Source organism: Bolinopsis microptera, chromosome 6 (genome assembly GCF_026151205.1).
Source record: "Bolinopsis microptera isolate Bmic1 chromosome 6, MBARI_Bmic_1.0, whole genome shotgun sequence".
Taxonomy (NCBI): Eukaryota; Metazoa; Ctenophora; class Tentaculata; order Lobata; family Bolinopsidae; genus Bolinopsis; species Bolinopsis microptera.
Window position 1 is genome coordinate 14,338,669 of NC_087077.1, and position 27,356 is coordinate 14,366,024.

The 27,356-nt window shown below is 37.4% G+C and overlaps 3 protein-coding genes across 4 annotated transcripts in view; 1 reads left to right on the forward strand and 2 right to left on the reverse strand.

Moving 5' to 3' along the window:
- LOC134816485 (epidermal growth factor receptor-like) overlaps positions 1-1,267 on the reverse strand; it is a 62,600-nt gene extending 61,333 nt beyond the window's left edge. For both annotated transcript variants that reach the window (XM_063825346.1, XM_063825345.1), the window contains exons 1-2: positions 1,154-1,267; positions 523-1,023 (exon numbers count right to left, since the gene is read on the reverse strand). In XM_063825346.1, coding sequence (XP_063681416.1) covers positions 523-1,023; positions 1,154-1,250 — 598 coding nt within the window. In that variant the 5' untranslated portion in view covers positions 1,251-1,267. The remainder of the gene's footprint in view (positions 1-522; positions 1,024-1,153) is intronic.
- A 5,693-nt stretch (positions 1,268-6,960) lies between these two features.
- Positions 6,961-26,067, reverse strand: LOC134816345 (succinyl-CoA:3-ketoacid coenzyme A transferase 1, mitochondrial-like). The gene is made up of 14 exons (XM_063825145.1): positions 25,998-26,067; positions 25,003-25,102; positions 18,450-18,539; positions 18,065-18,201; positions 17,431-17,580; positions 16,667-16,834; positions 10,013-10,120; positions 9,658-9,769; positions 9,432-9,514; positions 8,646-8,767; positions 8,321-8,448; positions 8,068-8,183; positions 7,788-7,889; positions 6,961-7,606 (listed from the first exon to the last, which is right to left on the reverse strand). Exons 1-14 carry the CDS (start codon positions 26,043-26,045, stop codon positions 7,565-7,567), a joined length of 1,506 nt encoding a protein of 501 aa, XP_063681215.1. The 5' UTR covers positions 26,046-26,067; the 3' UTR covers positions 6,961-7,564.
- On the forward strand, positions 18,787-23,416 carry LOC134816548 (uncharacterized). Its single transcript, XM_063825443.1, has 9 exons — positions 18,787-18,912; positions 19,056-19,281; positions 19,466-19,680; positions 19,859-19,951; positions 20,174-20,311; positions 20,498-20,681; positions 20,966-21,098; positions 21,462-21,581; positions 23,004-23,416. The coding sequence occupies exons 1-9, from the start codon at positions 18,789-18,791 to the stop codon at positions 23,127-23,129; spliced, it is 1,359 nt and encodes a 452-aa protein (XP_063681513.1). The 5' UTR covers positions 18,787-18,788; the 3' UTR covers positions 23,130-23,416.
- Positions 26,068-27,356: the final 1,289 nt, after the last annotated feature.

The following is a 27,356-nucleotide window of genomic DNA, read 5'->3' on the forward strand; positions in this document are numbered from 1 at the left end:
GTAAATATGTTAACAATTAAGGGGGCCGGGGGGGCCGGGGTCTTCATCAAAATTATCTCGAAATCGACTTTATAGTTGTTTCTGATAGAGGGGAGTGATATCTATCAGATGCTTTTGGTCCCATGGAAAAATATTGTTCCTAGCCGAAATTATCGTCGGTATAAGGTCAGCGCTTATGTGTAATTGTATTGCGCGAGCGATTTTCAATCGCAAATTCTGAAAATCGAGTCTAAAAATCTATCTTCTCCCACATTTTTTGAGCAATCACCCCGAAACTTTCAGGATATGTTCTAGGGACCATTTAGAAGAGAATGATCATACACAATTTTGAGATAGGCCTTTAAAGATTTTTATTCAATTTTGAAAATCTTGGACCTCGTTTTTTTACGATTTTTTGAGGTCCAAGATTTTCAAAATTGAATAAAAAATTTTTAAAGGCCTATCTCAAAATTTTGTATTTGCCCCCTTAAGCAGTCAAATTGATAGGGTATCAATTATATCAATAATGTAAAGTCAACTTACAATCCGTCAAGTTAAAATCCGTATTGTTAACAAGAGGAGTAACAGTAGCAGTAGCATTGTCCGACATAATATCATCCCAGAGGATCAGATCGCTGTAACCGGTCAAATTATTGCTGTTATTCTCTATCAAAACATCTCCACTGGAAACTTCTCTGAGGTTGTCAAGCCCTGCACGCCACGTTTCATTAACCAAAGTTACAAACAGTGCATATCTTGGTTTCTTTTGTTTTGGGATAAGGTTCTGTCCTGATATGATATGGAGGTTGGGGAATGGCAGGTATCGCATAGTACAATTTATCACAGCAATGTAACCCGTGATCTTTTTGACACTGCTGAAAAAGTGTAACTTTGTTCCATCAGGATCCTTGATGTTCATTAATATCAAATTGCCGATTATTGTTTCACATCCGGTAAATTTTTCAAGTTCTCTGATTGTCTCATGATGTTGTAGTTCTATTGAGAAAAATGACCTTGACGAGTCATCGTTGGCACTGAAGCAGGCTGAAATGAAAAAGTTTCAACGAATGTTTATAACCTAAATTAAATGCTAGAAAAATAATATCACTTTCTTAAAAAAGGCACTGGAAATTTGATCAATCTAATGACATCTCAACCAATATTAACCACTTACTTGAACCAGTCCTGTCAATGTAATAGACAGATTCACAGAGAGTTACAAGAAGGAGAAATAGAGGGAAGAATATAATTTTAACTGAACAGAAATGCATCTCATTGTTTCATGTCTAGGGTGAGGTTTTAATTTATTGAAAAAAACATAATAAAACAAACATATTAACAATACACATGGCCCAATAAATAAGGGTTCGCAGCAGTGGCGAAACGACTGCCCCCACTACCCCGCTATGCAGGGGAGGGGGGCATCCCCTTAGCTTAGGGGGTCGGCAAATCGTCATTTGAATGTGGGACAATCTTGAAAAACTTAACTAAAGTGCTAACAAAATGCGGGTTTTGCTCTAAAAACACACTTTTTTTAGAATTAAAAAAAAAACTTTATAGCAAAGGGGTGGTCCACAGGTACGTTTCGCCACTGGTTTGCAGTAAATGCAGTGCCACAATTATCAGGGTTTTGCTGTATATTAAATTTCATTTTTTTAAACCGGATGACACAGAGTGTTTTTTTGTAACCACTATAAAAATATACAGGGTGGGCCAAAAGTCAGTACCCATACGTTGGCCTTAATAGCTCCGCCGTGTTTTATATTTGAGAGATGTTGCTTTGCAGATGGCATACTGTACTTACTGGTTCGAGGATTCCGTCGTCAAAATTTGAAAATTCGAATATTTTAGACCACGCCCATTCAATATTAAAACACCTATATTGTTTTCTCTGGACATGCTGAACGCCTAATTTTTTCAGAGACGGTAGATTATCAAATGTTGCATATGATCTGAAAACATGAGGCAAAACGGATTAGAAATGACGAAGTTATCAAGCATTTTCTGTATCTCGTTAACAAAATTGACTGGGTGATTATGTGACACCGTGACACGACACCTTAATTGGGCACCCTTAACAATTCCCATAATGTTTAACGGGGTAGTTAACAGGGTCACCTTATCACGTGATTAGGTAAACCAATCACCTGATCACACGTAATGAATAAACTCGTTATGCTTCATATCTCGGTCATCTGAGAAGCTACAGTTCTAATTCTTTCAGGACAAACGTAATTCGAATGGCCAAACACAATTCAATAACATTTAGCTTGATCTGACTATCCAAACTATCAAATAAATGTGAAAATGAACCTCCATTTGAAAAAAATGAACGCGAATATTTTTCGAGTTGACAAATTCCTCGAACCAGTGTTGGTAGTAAGTCATACCAGAAAGAAGTATTTAAATTGGGCACTCAGTGACTGAGCTATAAAGGCCAACGTATGGGTACTGACTTTTGGCCCACCCTGTATATAAACATAATGATTATTGGAGGTGTGTTCTTATTATCAACCATAGAATAAATATCAGCACTAATGTAAGACTGTGTGTACTTTTCCTCTCACTCATTCAGGATCCGTTTTCTCAATCACAAAGAACTGACTGACGTTGACAGTGAAATAAAAGGGTGCTAATGATGTGGGCTATTGGTCCAGTGAAATGGGAGCTTTTCAAATTTGTAAATAGAACTTTCATTCAGGAATCAGGGGGTTACTGGTTTGAGCTTTGCTAATGCCATCAATCCCTGAAGTTAATGACTTCATTATTCATATGTCAATCCCCCTGGCAACTGAGCTTAATGTTTGCGCATTTAAAAGTACTTAACAAGTTAAGTGTACTGTGCACAATTTCCATTTATGAATGATATCAGACTGTATATGCAAGACACATTTAACCTGGGTTTAAAAAATATCCTATGATTAAGGTAAATGACAATTCCGAGAGCATGCACTTGCACTAAGCTTCACTAGCACATACTTTACCCTTGGGGCAATGTCTGCACTAGGTTATGGGTTCAAGACCGACTTGTGCAGCCATAAAGGCTAGGTTAATGACTTCTATGGTTAATGGTGACTGAGGCTTATACGAGGAGTGAACTGTCAACTAGAATCTTCTTAGGGTTCTCTTCCATAGAGCACTGCAAACAATAATAATATGCTACACTATACTAGTCGAGTGAGCTCCTTTGGTGCAGGAAACGGTACAGAGTCTCAGACTCTCATGTTTGTCCTAAGACTCCGTTGAGATCTGCTATGGATTTGTTTTTGATTGAAATAAATTTTCGTGCACATACAGAATGAATGGTTAATAATTTAATATATATGTAGACCAAGGTCTGTGCACGGGATGCTTCCTGGAAGAATCCAGTTCTTTTAGCGGGGCACCCTACCTAAAGCCAAGTTGAGATATAATAATCATATTCCTAGAGATCAGAAATCGAATACCAATCAAATAATATGATATATAGGAGTAGTAACCATATTTACTATGCAAAATGCCCCAACCACATAGTGTAAATTTATATAGAATTCAAATTCCATATCATCATTAAACCTCAATAGTCAATATAATAGCCCAAGCAAAATTAAATAACTTCTTATATACCTTACTGTCATACTACAAATTAATTAAACATTTGAAATCTGTTAACCAGAGAATAAATTTCTAAACCTAATGAGAGTGAAATAATTTAGATGCAATAATGAATGCCTAATGTGAGTATCATCTGTCAATGTCCTTGTAAAAAAGTCTGTAAAAGAGATATGAGTAACTAATATAGAAGAAAAAACAGGAAGTTGTCGTCTGTTGAAAAATAAATAAAATATCTAGAATATAAATTAGAATATAAAATAACATTCAGTCAATGTGTCGTCAATAAACTGTACAATTATCAAATGTTAAAACTGGGTGATACAGTCACCAAAAATAAATACTAAGTATAATAAGTAAATAAATTAAATGTGGTCTATAAAACTACCACTAGGTATAATAGGTCAATAAATTAAGAGTGGGTCAGATGAGCAAACAGCACTGCACCTACTTTCAAGTTGAGCTTGTGGACACGAATCTAAAATTTCAAGCTAAACGCATCACAACCCTATATAATATGTTTATAAGTGTGTTTGTTAAAATTGTAGAAAGCCAGGAACTAAATCTTTAGCAAAAGATTAATCTTTCGAAAAGATAAGGTTTTACTAATTTTTGTGCTTAGAAAGTGAGATTTATTGTAGCATTTAAGTTTTGCTAACCTTGCTACTATTATGATAAAGGATGAACTACCAAGTATGTTGAGGTGCAGTAGAGCGATATTGGACTATGTTTATTTGACAACAAACACCTTTAATTTAGTAATAACAAGGGAATAAGTTTTCCTATTTAAGCTGTTTAGTTCACAGAAAAGCATATATGGACTGCTTTAAATTTATATTTTAGAAAAATTGTGTTTCAGTAACCATAAAGAACCAGTGACTTTATGTAACTGCATCTTCAACCTCAGTTTCATTTTGAAACGTCAGGTGACTGGTAAAGTCAAATATTTTGTTCTATGAACATTTACTCTAGTATTTTGAAGTGTAGAAATTGTTAAGATTTTTAATTTTAAACTAAGTTATTAATGTTTTATGACGCTTTAGCGGGGTGTAATTTGTTAGGTGGGTATTTAAAATTATTATATTATGTATTAGTCTTTTGGGAATTTAAGTTTTTGATCTTTACTATGTACTATTTATTGTTAATAAAAATGCTCATTGTAGCCAGCAGTTAGCAGCAGTGAGCAACAGTTAGTAGCAGTTAGCAGCAGTGAGCAGTGAGCAATAGTTAGCAGCAGTTTCTTTGCACTATAGTCCTCCTGAGTGTTGTAGCGCGATGCGTTACTGGGCCGTGCCGCGCACTCAATAATGCTTCTCGCAACCACATGCGCTACTGGGCCTCGCCGAGCCTTACTGGGCGGCGCTTTAATTGACGATTTCAATTCATCGCAGTTCGGCGCGGCACAGTATCGCATCTCGCCGATCTAGGACCGGATTGGGGATGTCGCTGTGAGAAGCCTCATTGAGTACACGGCGCGGTACAGTAACGCATCGCGCTACAAGGCGGCGCTCAGCCTGTCATTCCGCCGAATTCTTTATGTTTATGAACATAATAGCCTGGGGTCCCCAGGTAAGCCGAGCTGCGAAGAATTGAAATTTAACTGTCAACAGTCAATTAAATCATGCTGCATGCAACTATTGGATTCACCTAACTGTTAACCATGTGCTTTCGCGCCACTGAGGGCGCGCTTGTTTCACAAGGCAGGCGCGCGCTACTGCAAGCGCAAGAGCTCTGGATAGAGCAAACTATTGGTTACCTGGGGACCTCAGGCTATCATGTTCATTAACGGAATGACAGGCTGAGCGCGGCCCAGTAAACTATTGGACATGCAACATGCAAGAAAATTCTCAACTTCAATTTTATTCCGCTTTCAACTGATAATTGATAATATTAATTCTACAACATTTGTTTGAACCATCATCAACGTGATATCGATATGTAATATTATATGACAATCGACGTGATTTGTTTGACACACGCTGTAACCCCTTTTGAGCTTCGCGTGCACGAGAAGTATACAGCGTGTAGCAATGATTTGTAGCACGATGCGTTACTGTGCCGCGCCGCGCACTCAATTATGCTTCTCGCTAGATTGGTGAGATGCACTACTGTACCTCGCCGATCATCAGCTGCGATGAATTGCCATCGTCAATGCAATTAAGACGTGATATGATAAGTTGAATTGTGACACAATTAACTCTGAACTCGTCGCACATTAATTCGGGCTGAGTGAATTACGACCTCCATCGCTCTGAAAAAAAGTGCGAATGCTCATTGGATGTTAGAGCGCACGTGACTAGCCATTCACGTGATCGTTCAGGACCAGCTAGAGGACGGGTTGAAAAAGTCACGTGACAGTCGCGAGTGTAGACTGTAGAGTGATTAATCATTATCCTTTTATGTAATAAAACAAGCGCATTACCCAGTTTGAACGGCCAAAATGCCCTACTCCATACTCGGCGTCAGTCAGCTGCACCCAGAAACCCTTACTGGATGGGGCCTACTTTCGGTTTTTTGTAACATATTCGTCTTGTAAAAGTAACGTTACCTCCGATCCCCAGGAGGAAAATTTGAGACAACGTATTTATTGAGTTATCTCAACTTTAACTTTGCGGATTCCTGTACTCTGATTGGCTGATCAATTGTGTCACGTGGTAGCTGCTTGAACATTGGAATGCGCCACGCGTGCAAATCATACTTAATGTCGCGCGCGAGGTCGAGCCGTCTGTTTAAATTAAACCATGACCAACTCTAGTACCACCACCAGCCAGTAACTTTTCCTGGGTACGTAATCAGTAATACGCAAAGACCCGTGGATATTATATTATATTATATATATATTAGGCAAATGTATATGATTTACTTAAATCATGCAATTGAAGTTTTTCGAATCTTTTCTTCCAACAGTTTTGAGTTCGCTGCACACAATCTGCAATCGTGATAGGAGTGAAGCGAAAAACTTGTAGGTTTACAACCTACCAGGACGCGCGCCGAGTTGAACTCGTCGACGGTCCGTGAACGACCCCTTATTGATTATTTAAAACAATTAACGGGTAAAACTCGTAAAATATTTGTTTCAAGACCGTCGATCCGATCGTACCAGGAGAAAACTTTGTTGCCATGAAAATTTTGAATATGTTCATTACCAGTAGGACAAATTTTCGAATTATAGCTTTCCGCGACTCAAATTTCACTGTTTTAACTACATTGACATTGACGGATGTTACTCGTCTAAATTTCTTCGAAGTAGCGCGCGCCGGGCCAGACTTGATACATGTTTCGCGCGCGAAAAGTGGCATGCAACGTATGTCAAGGCCAGACCATTAACAATGGTCAACCATTGACCATCTAGCAAGGTCACTGTGGATAGCATAAGCACAAGACACGATTGTGGTACTGGAAGTTCTATTCCCAAATAAAGCTTAGCACTTAGATAAACGGAATATCATCAAAACATAAAATGAGATTTTGGAAGATTTTTGAAGAGAAGCTTTTCTGTCGTCTCCGCGACCCAAATTTCACTGTTTTGTACTATGAATTTTAGCTATATAATTCAAATTTGAGTATCTAATTAAAACATTATTATGATAATGTATAAATCGATCACAATTCCTTACAGTAGCTTACTTACAAACTTCCATGAATATCCATAAAATATTCTGTACAAAAATATGGTTTAATCCAAACTCAACTTGAACTATACTTAGCTATACTACTATATACTATGTTAAACTTGGTCATTTCATCTTATAAATAAGGACCAACAAAAATAAAAATAGACCTCCCAAATATTTTGAAATAAAAATAATTTTCACAGTATGTATTCACAAAAATTTGCTGCAATACTTGTTCCTTCGAGAACCAAGTTAAAAAGATCATACTATACTATCTGAAAACAATAAACAGTTACCAGTTTATAACATAAAGTTTATAATATACAGGTCAGATAGTCCGTTACATTAAAGTGGGTGAGGGGTTGGAATTCCATAGCTCATTACATCTTGATTTGTTGCAAGGGCTTTAAATCTGGAGATACCTGCAAATACGAAAATTTGTTACCTAAATCACAATCAATTTATCGACCATTTAAATTATTTTATAGATTAACAGTCGAATAACTAATGATTAATCACATCTTATAATGAATCTGGAGGAATTGTAGTTATATTCAATAATTATTTTCACAATTATGATGTTTAATTAAGAAACTTAATAACCTCGAATGGGGCAGAGGTTGCTTCTTTTATCGAATCTAACGTCTCTCCTTCTGCTATTTCTTCCAAAACTAGCCCGACGTCTTTAACAACGTTAAATACACACTGAAATTAATAATGATTTTCTCTACACTGCAAGACAATACTGATATTAATCGCCACCCTCATTGTTGAATTACAAATCAGTATTCAAATTCCAGAAATTTCACCACAGTTTCTGAAGAATTTAAAACATTTCGGAGGATAGAAAGGGCGAACTCTCTTACACAGAAAGAAGTTGTACCTTTTCAGTGATGATCTTGTCGACAACTTGAGTCCCTGTGAGGGGCAAAGTGCACTCTGGAAGAATCTTGTGAGATCCACGTGCGGTGTGTTCCATGGTAACTACCACCGTGGTTCCTACGAACAGATCAGAGGTTATCTTCAAACAGCAAACTCTGATCTAACATCAGCTGTCGATAATTCAAGCACACATTCAGAGAAAACATTCTGTCCGATGTTTGCAAAATAGTAACGGAAAGCTCAGGAGTACTAACCTGGAGATCCAACGAGGTCCATAGCTCCACCCATACCCTTCACCATCTTACCAGGTATCATCCAGTTAGCTAGGTCACCGTTAGCGGACACTTGTAGCCCTCCCAACATAGTTAAATCCACATGACCCCTAGGAAGATAAATTCATAAAAAAATCCAGAAATCATACGATAAGGTAGGAAGCATTTTAGGGTTATTGAACAGGAAGCTGTTAGCTAATTACTGCTTCTATGCAAACAACTTTTTGTTTATCTTGGCGGTTACTTCTTCGATAACAAATACTATGGCCTATAACATGTTACAAATGTTTTACTAATCAGTAATCACCCTCTGATCATTCCAAAGGATGTGTCGCTAGAAAATAGACTTGATCCGGGAAGGAGAGTTACGGTCTGTTTTCCAGCGTTTATCAAGTCTGGGTCCTGCTCACCAGCCCTTGGAAATTGTCCCTGAAATAGATTGCAGACTTTAATATTAATTCGACGAGGTAAACACATGTGTATGCCTCGAACACATGGAAGGCGCCTCAATAATTATGCGAGCGCTGCGAAGCATGCAACGACGCGACGCACGTACGGATTTTGTGCATGATCGATCGAATTAATTAAATCCGGCCGTCGCGTACGACGCGACGCGATCCGAGCTAGCTATATATATAGCTTAGCTTAGCTAGGCGCGTTAATTGATGCGCATAAATATTATCCTCAAACTTATTGAAGCGCGTTCCATCGCAAATTTGAGAAGACCTTTTTTCGAGGCGTGTTTTCTATTTATATATTTGGATGTTTAACTGGATGTTAAGAGGGTCTAGAGGGGCATCATTTAGATAAAGAATAATGAATAATCCAGCATAGATGATATTCAATTCAATTCTTTCCAATCGAAAGTAAGTAGGTAAGTACATTTTTAGTCCGAAGGACTGTTTGTTTGTCTCCGGATGATATTATTTGTAATGTATGAACTGTAACCCTATTTTCTTCATGATACATTCATTTAGTAAAACTTTAATCACTATTTCCATAATTTTAGCTCTTATTCTCATTTGCCATGGGATGATCGATGATGTCCCTAAAATTAGGTACGCTGTACTAAACACGAAGCAAATGAACTAACCAGTCCAAGAATTCCATTTTCACTTTGCAATGTTACAGTTATGCCAGAGATGTAATTAGCTGCCATCATTGGAATACCAATACCTGAAAATGGGAATAGTTTGAAAGACACTCAAACTCAACCGAAAGTAATAAATTGGTAATGTTTTCAGCAATGAGAAAGATTAAAATCATATCAGTGCTACAGGAAGTATAATTTGATGCACTATTGCAAGGTTCGAACGTACCAAGGTTAGCAAACATTCCATCACTGAATTCCAGAGCGGCTCTTCTTATGATCCTATCTTTGGGGGAGTCGGAGAGTTTCTTTCCAGGGTCCTCGGCTAACAGGGTAACTTTCTGTGGAGTGAAAATATTGACACTTCTTATTTGCTTCTAAGTTATTACATGATAATAGAGTAAAATAGCAAAATCATCATCTATGCTATGGAGTAATTCATGATAATAGACTGAAATAGCAAAATCATCATCTCGAATTGCTATGGAGTAATTCAACTTTTCTACAATCTATGTCACATTTGGTGACGTCATAAAACAAAACTCTTATGTCTGAGTCCAAGAAAACACCATTCAAATACAAACCTCAATTCGTTTCTGATGTCCAGAACGCTGGATTATTCTGTCTACAAAGATACAAGGGACGTGTACATCTTCTGGAGGGATTGATCCCAGTGGTACAATCTCTTCTACCTGAGGAGAAATAATTATCGTAAATATTAATTTATAGCCAATTAGAAATGCCTGGTTATCAATTAATTGAAGGTAGTAAAGGTCCGACTGATAATATCGCAGAGTTTCTAGTTTAATTCTTATTTATCTCGGTTAGCCAACCTGATTCTTTGTGAAATTATGATTTATACTTTGTGACATGATTCGTTCGTAATAATCATAATCATATTTTCATTAATATATTATATTTCATATTTTCATTAAACAGATATATCCGAAAGAAACAAAACTATGAGTTTACGAGATATTAAATTTAAATAATCACAGCAGAATCTAATGAATTTAAAGAACAAATGTGAATCGCAGTAACAAACATAAGATTCACATGCAAAATCTATCACATCGTATAATGTAATTTTGAAATCACCTGACAAAAGCTAACATAACATATTATAATTTAATTTCAAGATCATTTTTCTTGGCGGCTACATTTCTGCTAAAAATAGATTACATATCTACAGTAAATTACAGTGTCTGTATAAGCAGCCAGATAGGCTGCAGAACCCAGATTTTACAAGACAGCCTGAAAAGTGCCATCACCAGCAACCGACAAATAGTACATCTGTGTGGTTGAGTTTGTATCGCTGTTACCACATTGTTCTGAAATCATCTCCTCCACCATGTTTTCATCCTGTCTAGTATCAGAAGTGTACTGCTGATCATTTGAGCTAGGTTGAGTGACAGGACTACTAGAAACATGGGTAGGAGAGAGATGATGTACGTGTAGATCACGAGGTTGTTCACCCACTCTAAGACGGGACAGGTTACCTGGTGTTTCTTCTGAATTATTTCCTGTAGTCCTGTAAATGTGGGAGCAATACACAGCAATCAGCACAAGACCTAGACCGACAGCAGCCAATATCATCAGAAGTAAGAGAAGTTGGCTCATTTTAGTAGAAGAGTTGAATGGGTTCATTGAGACGCACACAATTTGAAACCAAGAAACATTTCACACAGGTAGATAGTAGATAGTAGTCCTGGAGAAGTGGGATGTAACAAGTGCCCAGATCATTGCCAAATCACGCTGAGGAACTCATTAAATTCTAAATTGGGCTCACAGTTGAACAGAATGGAAAAAGGAGGAGCAGTTTAATTGAACACACCAAGAATCAGCTCACGTTACTATGACCAGGTGACCTGGTGACCAGGTGATAGTTAAGTAGAAATGTTAAACTAGTGAAACTGATAATCAAAACAGAGATGTTAAAATGAACTCTCTCTAGCAATCTCTGATCAATTCCCAAACTATACTCCTTGTAGCCAAAACAGAGGTGTTACAATTAACCCTCTGATAATCAAAACAGAGATGTTAAAGTCCGTCACAGTCACGTCCGTCGCAATTTGAAAATGGCGTCACGCAAACAAAAATTGAGAAAATCTCCAAGAAAAAGGCATCTCAGAAATCCCTAAACCTTCTTCTATCATTGCAATTCTAAATTAGAGACAATAGATAACTTTTTGAGATAGATTTGGGCACCATCTGAGTAGACACCCAAAAAATGGTCATATTTATGTCACAGGGGTCAGGGGTGCTATCTCAGAAGGTAATAATCCAGTAGGGGTCTGAAATTTTCACACAACCTGTAGAAAGGTTAAATGTGGACTAATAAACAGTTGGAGCTGATAAATAAGGCAACATCCCGAGTACAACATTCGTTTGAACTTTTAAAAATAGCAAAATCGTGGTGTCCGTTACGGTGGAATTGCCCAATAAACTCAAGCCCAGCAACTCTAGTTCGAATTAGAATCTACTTGAAAACGGTTATTATAGATCTGATGGAGACAAAATTTGAAAAAGAATCTTACAAATTATATTGATAGTAACCCAAATTCTGATCTACTGTCACTGATTGATAACTTATTTCAAGTTTATATCTTAGCAAATCTCATTGCAAAGGTTTAAAAATCAATATAATATACAGATTGATAATAATGATAAAAGTTTCAGGGTTTTCACCCAAAAAGATCTTTATACGAAGGAGGGCTGAAAGCAGCAATTGGTCCGGTGGAGAGCTGGTTTGTGTGTACTGAAGGCTGGTCTAGTGAAGGCTGGTCCAATGTCCCACTGATAGCTGGCACACTGTGCACACTGCTAATTGGTGTGGAGACTGGTAGGAAAGAACCATCTTCATCCCTATAATAAAGCTGTGCAGTAGAATGTTGTGCTGGGTCGGGATAGTGCTGGGAAGCACTTGCTTCCTGAGGAGGACTCACATGAGGTCTGTTCGAGCTGCCGAAACCATTTTGAAGCCGAACAGTATGGCTGCTTGTTTCATCACCTGGTATAGCGAAGGGGCTAGAAGGAACATGAGAGGAGGGGCTAGAAGGAACATAAGGACTCTCTGGAGGTATTTGTCTGGAATCGAGATTGGTATTAGAAATATTTGCGTAAACATTGGTACCAGAACCACTGGCAATCTCCACTGGAGAATGTGTGTAACGATCAGTGTTAGCGTTCAGTCGAGCTGGTACTGGATCCCTGATATTTTTCCAAGATCTAATAATATGGGCGCAAACTTTGATGATGAGGAAAACTGTGATTCCAACACCAAGAACTAGTATCGCCAGAAAGCCAGAAGAAGTGTTCATTCTGAGATGGAGTACAGATTACTGAGAGTCAGAGTTTTGTCTAGTCTTTAACTATTATAAATTTGGTACTAAAAGATTCGTCTTCTCAAGCGGATTACGATTCTGTAAAAATTATTTCAAAAAAACTGATACTTTTTTGAGTTATAAGCATTTTAAGCCTTAAATCTGCCATGTTTGGCCCTTTTTACGATGAATTTTACGAAGTCGTTTGAGGCCACATTTCATACCTTTAACTCAAAATTGAGAGAAATCCTGTTCCAAAAAGTTGGATATGATCATCAGCTACACTCACAAGAATTTTTGAAGCGATATCTTATGACCTGGATGAATGGTAAAATATACAACTCTGATTTTTACAAAAATTTCAATTTTGCTTCTCTCGACCTTGTTTGGTCTGTAACTTCGTCATCTATATTTTAATTATAAAATCCTTTGAAGGGATTCTTGTACGCAGTGTAAGTAATGTTCAGTAAAAAAAATCAGCCATAAAACTTTTAAAATGGCCGAACTATCGGTATTACAGTGTCAGACTTCTCCAAATTTTAAAAATTTTTTGAAAAAGAAAAATATATTTTTTCTCGATGAGGGACTATTTTTAGAAAATTTTGAAGGTTTGCAATCTTATTCTTTTTGTCTATTTAACCATGATATGAAATAAAATCGATACATGTGGACAAATAAACAGTTTAAGCTGATAAATAAGCAACATCTCGAGTACAACATTCGTTTGAACTTTTAAAAATAGCAAAATCGTGGTGTCAGTCACGGTGGAATTGCCCAATAAACTCAAGCCCAGCAACTCTAGTTCGAATTAGAATCTACTTGAAAACGGTTATTATAGATCTGATGGAGACAAAATTTGAAAAAGAATCTTACAAATTATATTGATAGTAACCCAAATTCTGATCTACTGTCACTGATTGATAACTTATTTCAAGTTTATATCTTAGCAAATCTCATTGCAAAGGTTTAAAAATCAATATAATATACAGATTGATAATAATGATAAAAGTTTCAGGGTTTTCACCCAAAAAGATCTTTATACGAAGGAGGGCTGAAAGCAGCAATTGGTCCGGTGGAGAGCTGGTTTGTGTGTACTGAAGGCTGGTCTAGTGAAGGCTGGTCCAATGTCCCACTGATAGCTGGCACACTGTGCACACTGCTAATTGGTGTGGAGACTGGTAGGAAAGAACCATCTTCATCCCTATAATAAAGCTGTGCAGTAGAATGTTGTGCTGGGTCGGGATAGTGCTGGGAAGCACTTGCTTCCTGAGGAGGACTCACATGAGGTCTGTTCGAGCTGCCGAAACCATTTTGAAGCCGAACAGTATGGCTGCTTGTTTCATCACCTGGTATAGCGGAGGGGCTAGAAGGAACATGAGAGGAGGGGCTAGAAGGAACATAAGAACTCTCTGGAGGTATTTGTCTGGAATCGAGATTGGTATTAGAAATATTTGCGTAAACATTGGTACCAGAACCACTGGCAATCTCCACTGGAGAATGTGTGTAACGATCAGTGTTAGCGTTCAGTCGAGCTGGTACTGGATCCCTGATATTTTTCCAAGATCTAAAAATAAGGGCGCAAACTTTGATGATGAGGAAAACTATGATTCCAACACCAGGAATTAGTATCGCCAGAAGAAGGGTTGTGTTCATTCTGAGATGGAGTACAGATTACTGAGAGTCAGAGTGTTTGCGACTTATTTACGAAATTACGCAATCACACATATGAAATGCAGCATAACTTCAGTGAGCAACAAAGAAGGAATCAAGATAGGACCAGTCTGAGAAATACCACGCAAAGGAACTGAAAATGGCTCAGAATGTGACTGAGAACGTGAGGTGTGAGTGAGAATGTGAGGATCATGTTATTAGTGTGTAATACATCACTAGTTATCATGTTTCATTTAACCAGCCCGACCACCTGGCGTGCGTTTACAAAACTTGGAACTTTTCAAAAAGAAGGAATATGAAATGGAAAATGTGTTTTAGATTAACCGCGGGGTAAAGTAACGGGATGGGAGGCAACGTAAGACTATGTAACGAAGATAGGATCTCTTTTTATTTATCAGTTACTCCAGTGTGATATGTAAGAACAGAAGGTATCACATTTCCAGTGATTTAGTTTCCCCAGTGAAACCATCACCTGCTACACAGACGGGTCACGCACAGACTCAGGTAGCGGGGCTGGTTATATTATCACCACAGACAACAACAACACTACACTAGATGAAAGATCATTCAAGCTTCCTGATTATTGCACCGTTTATCAAACAGAACTCACTGCCATCATCGAAGCTTGTAAATATCTATCAACTTACACAAACACACATATCATCATATGGTCAGACAGTCTCTCCTCTATTCAAGCTATATCCTCACCTTCAACGAGGAGTAGAACTACTAGAGACTGCTACGACACCCTCAATACACTCGGATCCACTAACACCTTAGAGATCAGATGGATAGCAGCACACATCGGATTGTGGGGTAATGAAAAAGCAGACGAGCTGGCCAAAAATGGCACAACCAGTGAATCCACTTTGAATTGCCCAATTCCACAATCTTACATCAAACGCCTGATCAACGACAAAGTCACAAAACTTAATCAAGAATCATGGATTACTAATGGTCCCAGACACACTAAACTGACACTTGGACATAAAAACATCAACATCATCAAAAATCTCAACACTACACTCAGTAACAACAGACAAAATTACAGAACTGCAGTGCACCTCATCACGGGACATTGTGGCCTCAACAAACACCTACACACCATTCACAAATCAGACACAAGTGCTTGTCCTAAATGCGGCGACGGAGAGGAGACTGTCTCACACTTTCTCGGACAGTGCCCGGCTATTGCCCAAATAAGAGGTCAATATTTCCGGGACTACTACCTCTCTGTCAATGACATATTCGACAACCAACACATCTCCACCATTGTCAACTTTACAAACCACACTAAACGCTTAGTGGTGCCGGAGGAGTTGGACCAGACAGGTGTAACATAGCGACTACTTTAACGCCGTCTTGTTTCGCCCCTCTCTTCCACACTCAACCACCACCTAACCGTTTATCTATAACACACCCCACAACACTTACCATCATCCGTGATTACACATCTTGATTCCGCTGGCATCCTCCCACAGGACTGCCATACCCCAGAGGTAGGCAAAGCATCCATATGCTATCCTCTCGTGGGCCAACCAGGCCCAGCCTCTCTTTAAAAAAAAAAAAAAAAAAAAAAAAAACAGGTTAAGGGGGGATGCCCATTTGACAAAAATTTTAGGAATAAGTGGGCATGAGGTGGCCCCCCCCCCCCCCCGGCCCCTCAGTTACTGCCTACTGGCTTTGCCACCTGGTCGGTACTGTCCTGTCAGTGAAATTAATAGAGCTGGGTCTCCCAGCGGAGAACGTTAAATCACGTGTCTTGTAATCTATGATCACGTGACTTTTAACTTTTAGGTCACTTTCGCTATCAATTTTGATTGTTCTGGAGTTATCAACAGATATTGAACCTTATCTTTAATATATAACTAGAAATGAGATTTTTGTATTGTTATTCAATATCTTGAAATTTTTTTAGTACACGAAGTTTAAGTATAGTTATATTGTAGATATGATAAGAAGCAAATTATAAAACATGAATGCACATATCACTACTTTTTGGTGCAAGACCAAAAAAGGTATTCAGTTATCAGTAACTCATAAATTTAGCGGCTGATAACAAACATCAAACTATCATGATAAAATGGATCTAATTGTACGCCTTTTACTGTACCTATCACCTTTGTTCTTCTTTTTGTTGTAAATATTTTGATTGCAGGCTCCAGTTATGTGATATAGATTACTGTAAAATCACTATACAGTTACATTATAATAGTTAATTAACAATCCTATCAATAATCTCACCTCAACGATAGTAATTTTGCCAGCAGAGGCCATTGGTTGGTTGAAATTGTTAGCAGTTAGTCTGAAAGTAAGGTTCCCTGCCTCGTCCGCTTTGTGTGCTTTTATCAGAGAAAAATCCCCCGTTATAGCTTCCTCCATGATGTAGTTCCTCCCGTTAAATACACGGTCCTAGGAATTTAGTGACGTCATCACAACATTATGCGAAGTTTTGATATTCGTTCCGTGAAAAATAAGGCTGTAGATCAGCTAAGGAATTTCGAGTTTACAAAGATAATTATTTCAATTTGTTGCTTTAATGGTGTCCTGCTTCTGAGAAGTTACTGCCACTAACTCACTGAGTCACTGTTCTATCTTATCAAGTTAGTTCCCGTTAAATACATACAACTATGATAGGCACACACTTTTGCTGTCTGCCATAATTTACAGTTTACACGTTTTAATGAATAGAGCTATGTGGGCCAAGTATGTAAATAAACAGATTATATTGTTGTAATAACTTATTGTCAGTTTTGGACTAATGGACTTAGAAACAGATGAAAGTTACGAATACTATCTCTATTTAGAATATGTTTACCTGTTCTGTGTTCAAACGTAGAAACATTGATGTCACAAAACATGCTCATTAATGATTAAGTCAGAATACACAACAAAACAGTTCAAACTTATTTGTTAACTTATTTTAATTTATTTGTTAACTTACTTTAACTTATTTGTTAACTTACTTATTTGTTTATTTAACAAATAAGTTAATTAACATAATTCACCTCTCTGGGTTCAGAAGTAATCTGTACAGTTCCATCACTATTATACTTGATAGGGCTGCCTCCCTTGTGTATCAGAGTGCCGTATCCTGTAGGTGTAAAGAATGCTGGTACTCCTGCACCACCTGCTCTAATACGCTCTGCTAGTGTTCCCTGGTGGATTATTTTATTTAAATTCAAAACTATTTTAATTTATTTAAATTCAAAACTACATGACATGTTCTACAATTACATTTACACAAGACCAAGATATCTACAATGAAGCAACAGCATGATTTCTCAAGATTAGGGAAATATTAATGAAACTCAACACTACCAGATTGCAGCTGGAGTGAGAAAAATGTACGTAAAACATTATTAAAATATATTTCGACTGAACCAAAATACGGCGGTAAAACCATAATCATGATAATAGATAATGACGTTGGTGCCGACCGAATACATAAAATACAGAATTGAAATTAGTAATGTGCTAATTAGTTAATTGCGGTAATACCGTTATTTGTGCATTAATTCCTCGATTCAAATTTGAATAGTTCATAGTTGGTTATGATAATAAACTTAATGCAGGTCTATCAGTGATTATTATCGTTAATTAACTCTTATAATTATAAAGGGTATTAATTATTTTAATTACCTGAGGTGTGAGCTCCACCTCTAGCTCCCCAGTAAGGAACTGTCGCTCAAACTCAGCGTTCTCTCCCACGTAACTACTAATCATCCGCTTTACCTGCTTGTTCTGCAGTAACAAACCCAGACCGAAATCATCAACTCCTGCCAAAGGTTATTACGATTTCTCGTATAATTGTAACTTGAAAGACGTTCATACTTTGGAAATGGAGAATTGTTACTGTATGATTTAACGTTTTACAGAAGTAGTATATATATACGTCTGCTAAAGAGTCTTAGTCTCACATTATAGCATCACAATTTGGAAATTGACTGCGACGAATAGGTAAAAAGAAACATCATAATATCAAATCCTTTAAAATTTGGAACAAATTCAAAGATCAAGGAGTTACCTGCATTGTTGGATACACATGTGAGATCTTTTACACCTTTATTTTGTAACCCGTCTATCAGATATTCTGGTATTCCACACAATCCAAACCCTGTGACAGATTAAAGTTAATTCAATGAAATAATAAGTTTTATTTTACATTCCTTTAATTATAAATAAAATAAGAGCTTAATCCACGAGTAATAATTGATCGAAAGATGTTTCTCGTAAATAGTGATAGCTGTAAGCTGCTATATTATTTTAGATCCATCGTATTTTATTTCTGAGTAATATTTGGCTAAATAATGACTTGTTTGCAAGTTTTCGGTCATTACAATTAATAGCTTGTACACGAGGTAGAATGTCGAGCATGGTGAAGTGGCTAGCCACGACTAAGAAACCTATGAAATGGGAGATGACTCCGACGCAGTGCTATTCTAATCTACCAACTAGTACGCCTAAAATAATGTACCCTACCCCTCTAGGTAAGGTAGTGTTTTACTTTTGTTAATAGTTTTACTTTTGTTCATATATAGTTAGTATTTCACTCGTATCAGTATCTCATTTTCATCTATATGTCGTTTATATCTGGATCCAAATTCAAGTTCTTAAAACATATCTATTTCAGTTTACTGTAACCTAAGTCGAAATGTCCGAGAGCACATGGAAGAAACAGACTTCACAGCACTGACACGAGACACAGCAGATACATTATATCACACAGCACTGACACGAGACACAGCAGAAAGGTCAGTTGACTCGGCAGAAAGGTCACCTGACTTGGCCAATAGATCACATGAACAGGATGAAAGCCCAAGGCCTATTTTCAACACTCCTTGGTCAGCAGCTACACGGTCAGACATCACAATTCACAACCGCAGTCTTCAAAAATATCACGTCACTTATATTCCAACGTTGATCCCCAATCGCACTCTTTAAAATTTACAACGATACAATTCTAAACCGCAGAGGTTTATGTGATAAGTAAGTACTCCCGTGCCGTACTTAAAGTATTACACAAAAAGTGTCTCCTCCCAGGATAAACGAGAAGAAAAGGAGACCAGAAATTCGAAGAAGATCAACAGTTACTTTCAACGATAAGACTGTGTACCACGAGTACAAAACTAGAGCTAGAACTCCAAGTCAGGAGGTAGGGGGTAGGACAGGGAGGGAGACGAAGAGGGAGACAAGAAGAGAGGTGAGGAAAGAAAACAGAGCTGTCGCTGCTTACGGAGGAAAGGGTGAACATCCAGGTAGGTGCCTGAAGTAAGGACTCCCTTTAATAAAGAATGTTCAGACACTAGTGAGGAGTAAGTACTTGTAAGTACTTGTGGAATGCACACCGGAATAGCTAGATATATTTTATGGGGCAAGTAAGCACGGTTCACAATGCTGATTCACATTATAGCCCTGTAGATGAGCTGTTTTCAGGTGTGATAACGACAGTGGTGGAGATGACGGGGGAGGAGATAAAGTGTGAAGATTGTTATGTGGTCATATCATCCTACTCTTCTCTTAAACAGGGTAATGGTTTTTAACTGTAAATATTTCTAACTTGTAGTGTATTTCAATTTTACGATGCAATATATTTCACAGAACATAATTGCACCATGCTACTTCAATATCTGAAAATAACACAACTTCTACAGCTGAAAGAATTGAATCTTACAATATATACTCAGTTCTGAAACAAACGTTGTAACGGCTGAAAAGCTGAAACTAACTCCCACAATTCTATATCCCCAGGAAGATGGGGACTAACCCCAGTTTCAGTAGTACAATCTCTAACACATCGTGATGTCTGCAGAACCCACACCCTCATGTTGTTCAGAGAAATGGACGTCCTCTCACTTCTCAGACATCCTTATATAGTCCAGTTGCTGGGTAAGTTATTTGGTGACGTCACATGGTTTGGTGACGTCACATAGTTTTAAGCAACATTACAGAAGGATATTAATTATCCCATTATACGAGGATCTCCTTCCATAAAAGAAAGCATCAAGAATTGAACTAAAACTAAAATCTCAGATGAAATCTAACAAATGTAATAACAGTTTCCTTCATCTTCAGGAGTCTGCTCAGGGCCCCAAACACGTGATGTACTGATGGTACTAGAACCATTTCCCAGAGGTACACTGTACTCAACACTACACAAACAAGGGATAAAACTCAGCAAGAGAGAGATAGTGGATGTCATCAATAACATCTGCTGTGCACTAGACTACGTTCACAAGAACGGATACATTCATAACGGGTGGGCAAACTTTGGGGTCAAAACTCTTTTTATTTTAGATCGGGCCAGGTCTGGTTCACGGAACATAGGAAATTGTGAAAGATGATAACCTGGATGACTGGTCTATTATAATACCTATAATGGAACGTGGCACTGAATATATGAACTGCTGACCTTGTTTATCTAAACTTTTAATCATGGGCCAACAGAATTATTAAACATCATTGTCACATCATCTCTCTAGAGGATTCAAGGGTTTAACAGACTTATCATATTACAGGGTCAGCAGTCAATCCATATTACAGGGTCAGCAGTCACTCCATATTCTTGGGAAAAGAGGCAAAACTTGGTAACATGGGCTACGTTCAACCAGTCCTAAATAATATGACGTTTAATACTGGTCACTTCTGGCAGTGGAATGATGTATGGATCAATGAGGTTGGTTGTAGGATTTGTTATAATCTTCTCAATTTCTCATAGAAACACAAAAGTAAAGCAGATTATTCTGAGTTACAATCGAGAACATGGTAGACACAAAAAAGCTAGGGATACAAATGGTTCTGCATAGTATTTTAAAGGAACAGTAATTATGAAATTTTAAAATGATCATCCACCCGAGAAACCTGATAGTACACAGTTTTCAATCAACTTCAGGGGGTGTAACGAGCAGTAACGAATAATTTTTCCTGTAAGAAATTCTTCTATTTTACCCCTCCACTCCCCTCCCCCCACCCCATAACTCTACCCCTCCCCCCACTCCTAACAGTTGGACAGTACCTAACAACATCCCCTCTCTTACAGGAGGAAGTAAGTACAGTGAGTGACGTGTACAGTTTGGGGTGTGTTATGTGGGAATGTCTCACTGGGAAAGTTCCTTGGTCTGGTCTCTCCCGAGAGAACGTCATACTGCATGTCTGCAAGGTAATAGTACCCTGTAGTACACGGTATATTATAGTTTACTGTCAAGTAATAAGTTGATGTCTGCAAGGTAGTAGTACCCTGTAGTACACGGGATTTTATGGTTTACTGTCAAGTAATACTTCATGTCTGCAAGGTAGTAGTACCCTGTAGTACACGGTATTTTATGGTTTACTGTCAAGTAATACTGCATGTCTGCAAGGTAGTAGTACCCTGTAGTACACGGTATTTTATAGTTTTCTGTCAAGTAATACTGCATGTCTGCAAGGTAATAGTACCCTGCAGTACACGGTATTTTATAGTTTACTGTCAAGTAATACTGCATGTCTGCAAGGTAATAGTACCCTGCAGTACACGGTATTTTATAGTTTACTGTCAAGTAATACTGCATGTCTGTAAGGTAATAGTACCCTGTAGTACACGGTATATTATAGTTTACTGTCAAGTAATACTGCATGTCTGCAAGGTAGTAGTACCCTGTAGTACACGGTATATTATAGTTTACTGTCAAGTAATACATCATGTCTGCAAGGTGATAGTACCCTGTAGTACACGGTATTTTATAGTTTACTGTTAAGTAATACTTCATGTCTGCAAGGTAGTAGTACCCTGTAGTACACGGTATTTTATAGTTTACTGTCAAGTAATACTTCATGTCTGCAAGGTAATAGTACCCTGTAGTACACGGTATTTTATAGTTTACTGTCAAGTAATACTTCATGTCTGCAAGGTAGTAGTACCCTGTAGTACACGGTATTTTATAGTTTACTGTCAAGTAATACTTCATGTCTGCAAGGTAATAGTACCCTGCAGTACACGGTATTTTATAGTTTACTGTCAAGTAATACTTCATGTCTGCAAGGTAATAGTACCCTGTAGTACACGGTATTTTATAGTTTACTGTCAAGTAATACTTCATGTCTGCAAGGTAGTAGTACCCTGTAGTACACGGTATTTTATAGTTTACTGTCAAGTAATACTTCATGTCTGCAAGGTAATAGTACCCTGTAGTACACGGTATTTTATAGTTTACTGTCAAGTAATACTTCATGTCTGCAAGGTAATAGTACCCTGTAGTACACGGTATTTTATAGTTTACTGTCAAGTAATACTTCATGTCTGCAAGGTAGTAGTACCCTGTAGTACACGGTATTTTATAGTTTACTGTCAAGTAATTTAATTAAGTTAGAGATGATCCTGATAATCTGATGTTTCTATTGTGTTAATAAACTGGGCTGAAGTCCTGGAAATTTTGGTGCTTATTCCGACCCTAATGTATGTACATATTTTTCACATGACGTGATGATTGTTTCCTCCCACTTTCTTGATCGAGAAATTATGAAATCTTTGAGCACTGTTTAAAACACAAACTGTAAAGATAAGCTGACTGTAAGAAACTGAAGCTGATTGCCTTAAATTCAACAGGGTAAAAAGCTGAGGAGACCAAAAGGAGACAGCACCCTTGCCAGCATCACGATGCAGATTCTCGGCAAAAAGATAGTGTCACTACAAAAGATCGTGGAGCAGCTGGAATGTGCCATCAGGAAATGATGTTTGTGATTATGGAGTGAACTTAATTTATTAATTTATAAATATGTTTTTCTTTGTTTTGTTCTGTATCTAAAGAATTTGGAGAGAGCTAACTCTTTTTGTTCGTTTTTGGTTTTAAGTTCATTTGAACTTTAATTGAGGTTGACCTTTCATAATGATATTCATCATGTAAAATAAAAGGAAAGTAAATTGGAGTGATTTAATAAACAAGATATCACATTTTTCAGTTTGCTGTATTTATAAGCGTTTTCAAATTGAATGTTATTTTCATTTAGTTCTCACTAGTCATTTGCGTTGTTTCAATTGTCTGTCGAGAGCCGTTATGCTCCCTACTAAACACTACGAGTCAATCTCTCTGAGTCTGACTCTACCGTCATTAAGGCCACAGGGGGGGGTCGAGGCTTCAAAAAATGCAAAAAAACATTATGCTTTGAATCAATATATATTTTTGTGGTGGATACTTTGCCACCACTCATTTGTCTGTAGCTATTTTACTTTTTTTTATAAATGAGGTTAACCAATTCTTCAAATAACCTCATTTTTTTTGATAAATCGATAATGGAGGGCAGAAATATTGATGCCATTACAACTGAAAACTATAATAAGCTTTGTTTTTATTGTTTTTGTGTTATTTCAGCAGTTAAACTTTGAAAAATATACGAATAAAGGCAAAATACTCCAAAATCACATAACATAAAAAACAGTTTTTTGCCTCTCCTGAAAACCTCGAATTTTTGACTTCAAAATCTATCTTCTCCTAGAGTTTTTATCCATTTCACCTCAAATTTGGAACTTATGTTCCTGACATAAATTTAAAAGTTTGTTATGTAACGATTGTTGTAATTTTGCTCCTAACTCTTTTTATGAGGTTAACCATTTTAAATTTTGTAACCCGCACTCATGGTTAACCTCATATCTCAGCTTTGGAGCAAGATATTATAAATCGTTACATAACAAAAACTCAAAATACCTTGAAGAACATTGTTGCCAAGTTTCAAGGTTCTAAGTCATAAACTGAAAAAGAAGATAGATTTTGAACACGATTTCATTTAAAGTTTTCATTTACAATAGAATTACAGGTAAACCTCAAAATTCAACGCGCGATATCTTCAAATAGGAAACTTTGTTTTCGGTAAGGACAAAAGCATTTGAAAATTTAGATCGAGCTCTACAACATATCTCAAAATCTCAAAATCGACCTCGGACCCCCCCCTGTGGCCTTAAAGCAGCAAGTGGGCAGGAGATAGAGCAAGTAGATGACTTTGTCTACCTTGGAAGCAGAATAATGAGTGCGGAGAAGGACTTTGATGTTAGGAAAGCAAAGGCATGGGGGGCCTGTCATCAGTTAAAGACAACCTGGAAGTCTGAAATGCGCAGGGACTTAAAGATCCGTGTCTTTCGAGCAACGGTTGAGCCCGTACTCCTGTACGGCTCTGAAGCTTGGACGATAAGCCAATCCATGACTAAGCGGATCAATGGATGCTACACTAGAATGCTCCGGATGGCCTTGAACATACGTTGGCCACAAATCATCAACAACAGTGATTTATACGGCAACATCCCCAAGCCATCAGCGATGATAGCCTCCAGAAGAATGAGACTGGCTGGACATGTAGCCAGGCATGACGACCTTCTGGCAAACCAACTTCTGTTCTGGGACCCTCAGCATGGATACAGGAGACCGGGGAGGCCCCACCTTACGTTTCTGGACATGCTAAAGAAGGACACCAGCCTTTCCTGTGTTGAAGAGATAAGATCTGTTATGCTTGACCGCGACGTGTGGCGAGGAATTGTAGTTGCTCGGACCAAGAAGCCGACTTAAGTCAGTAAGTCAGTAAACACTACAAAATGTTGACTAAACAATGATTGTCACCTCCCACGAGAAGCTTGTCTCCATCCTTAATGTCTCTGATAGCTTCGTCTACAGTATCGCAAAATTCAGCATGGCATGCTCCAGTCGTTGAAATTAGTCTCTGAAATGTAAACGGTCAGATAGTGTGGCTTGTTTTACATAACTCTGATGGAAGGGGTTTTCTAATCTATTTGGGTGACTTTGTGTTACTGATCCCTAAGTTTTTCAGCATCGTTACCTAGAGCTGCAGTATCAACATCATCGAGAAGTCGCTATGATTAGTAACTTTTGGCAGTATTTTGTTGCCATTCTTAGACTGATACCCATACGAATCTAAGATTTTTCCATCATTCAGAAATGAAGTAGCCTTATCATGAGTAATGAGTATCAGCATAATTAGGGAAGCCATTTGATACTTTCTTATTGTTTTCATTACATCTGAGAAATACTACTTGACTACTTCTTAATTTATCAGTAGAAAATTTGAGGGACTGCTCAGTTTTGACCTCAAGAAGTTCCTCTTGCAGCTTTCGATTGGATGAGAAAACTTTTTAACTCCTCAACGTCTTTCATCAAACTTGTCAGCAGTTTTTCTGACAAAGAGGTTCATCTGATTGTACAAATTGAATACCAACTTTGACATAACTATTTTATTTGGCTTTTCGAATATTTTAGCTGAAAACTCTGTTTGATCTTAACAGTTCACGGCTCCTGCAAGTTCCAAGATCCAATTATTAAAGTCCAGATGCGCTTCAGTAAAAAATGTCGAGAAAGCTGACAATCGTTGAAATACATCTAAGTCTTCCATCATGTACTTGTACTTGTATTAAGTTGAAAGGCACTGTACAGTTAAAATGTGGCGATAAAAGAAGGATAGGAGAGCTCGGATAATTGGTGCGTAACAAAATGTAACAATTCAGCATATTATTGTATGTATTCAATGTATAAGATATGATTGTTTAAGTATTTCGAAGAAAAAACCGTCTGCAACTTTCTTATCTACACTATGTTCTCACCTTAAAAGAGTGCTTCTTTAGTTGTCTGCTTAAAATACTTCGAATCATCCTGATGGGTATAGTCAAATTAACGGACGAGTTTGAGAAGCACTTTAAACTATTCAAACAATCTGAATTTAAGCAAAAATTGCGCTTGTCAAATAAAAGCAAAGTGATGTTTGTTACAAAAATATGCATCTTGATTTTCAATACTTCTACTGGTGATTTACAGTGACGTAACGTTGCCGTTGAATGATATTAGCAGGTTATTATTCCTTATCACATTTGGCCAGTAGAACTGCCATTACTAAATAAACTTAAGGTAAATATAACTGAACTCTATAATAAAATCTCCTAAAAAAGTGTTATATGATATCCTGGTTATATTAATCAAATCACAAAATATGCCTCCCACTGGAATTCATGTCTTTGATTCATGTATATTTATCCAATATTTCAAGGGGGAACATGTGCCGACTGTTCGTTCAATTAAAGTTCTCGTCTGATAAGAAGACTGATAAAATAACAGGTGAGATTTAAAATATGAAAATTTCAACGGACACTAAGTTAAAAGTAAAACAGAATACATTACAAATTCTTTTTGGGGCAGGAACCGAGAGTGCCTATTTTCCCACGGTTTTTCGACTGTTGTCACTTATTGTCAAACTTGTCATTTCCTGTCATTTCCTGTCAAATATTGTCGTATATTGTCAAATATTGTCGTATATTGTCCTATACTGTCAAATTTGGTCACATTTTGTTAAATAGTGTAAAATAGGGTAAAATATTGTCGTATGTTGTCATATATTGGCACATATTGTCAATTCTTGTCGTACAATTGTCATGACATTGGGCACTCTCGGTTCCTGCCCTTTTTGAGAGAAATCATAATTAAATAGGAACTAACGGTAAAATAAATTTAACACAGCAATCTTTTTCCGTTTGTTCAGAAGTTATAACTTTATAATTGAATAGGTATTAACGGTAGAATCGAATTAACATTTCAATCAACAAAATTCTAATTAAAAACCGGAAGATGCCTAGTTATATCGTTGCCTATTCCCAGAACGTTGTGCCCCAGAGCATTGCGCTATGGAGACTCGTGCAGCGTGATACAGCAGGGTCAGTGTTAGAGTTAGGGGCTAGGGCTATGGTTGGAGTTAGTGTTAGGGTTAGGGTTGGGTATTAGAGGTTCTGGGATAGGACGACGTTAACAAAACATTTAAAAACCGAGTATTTCATTAAAGTTATCAATATTCGAAATTTAAGGGAAAACGTTTGGCAGAGTCAAATCTTTTCCAAACGCAAGTCATATGAAACGGTAAAATCAATTGAAATCCTTTTTGGCCAATGTAATGTAGCACGTCTCAAATCGATTTA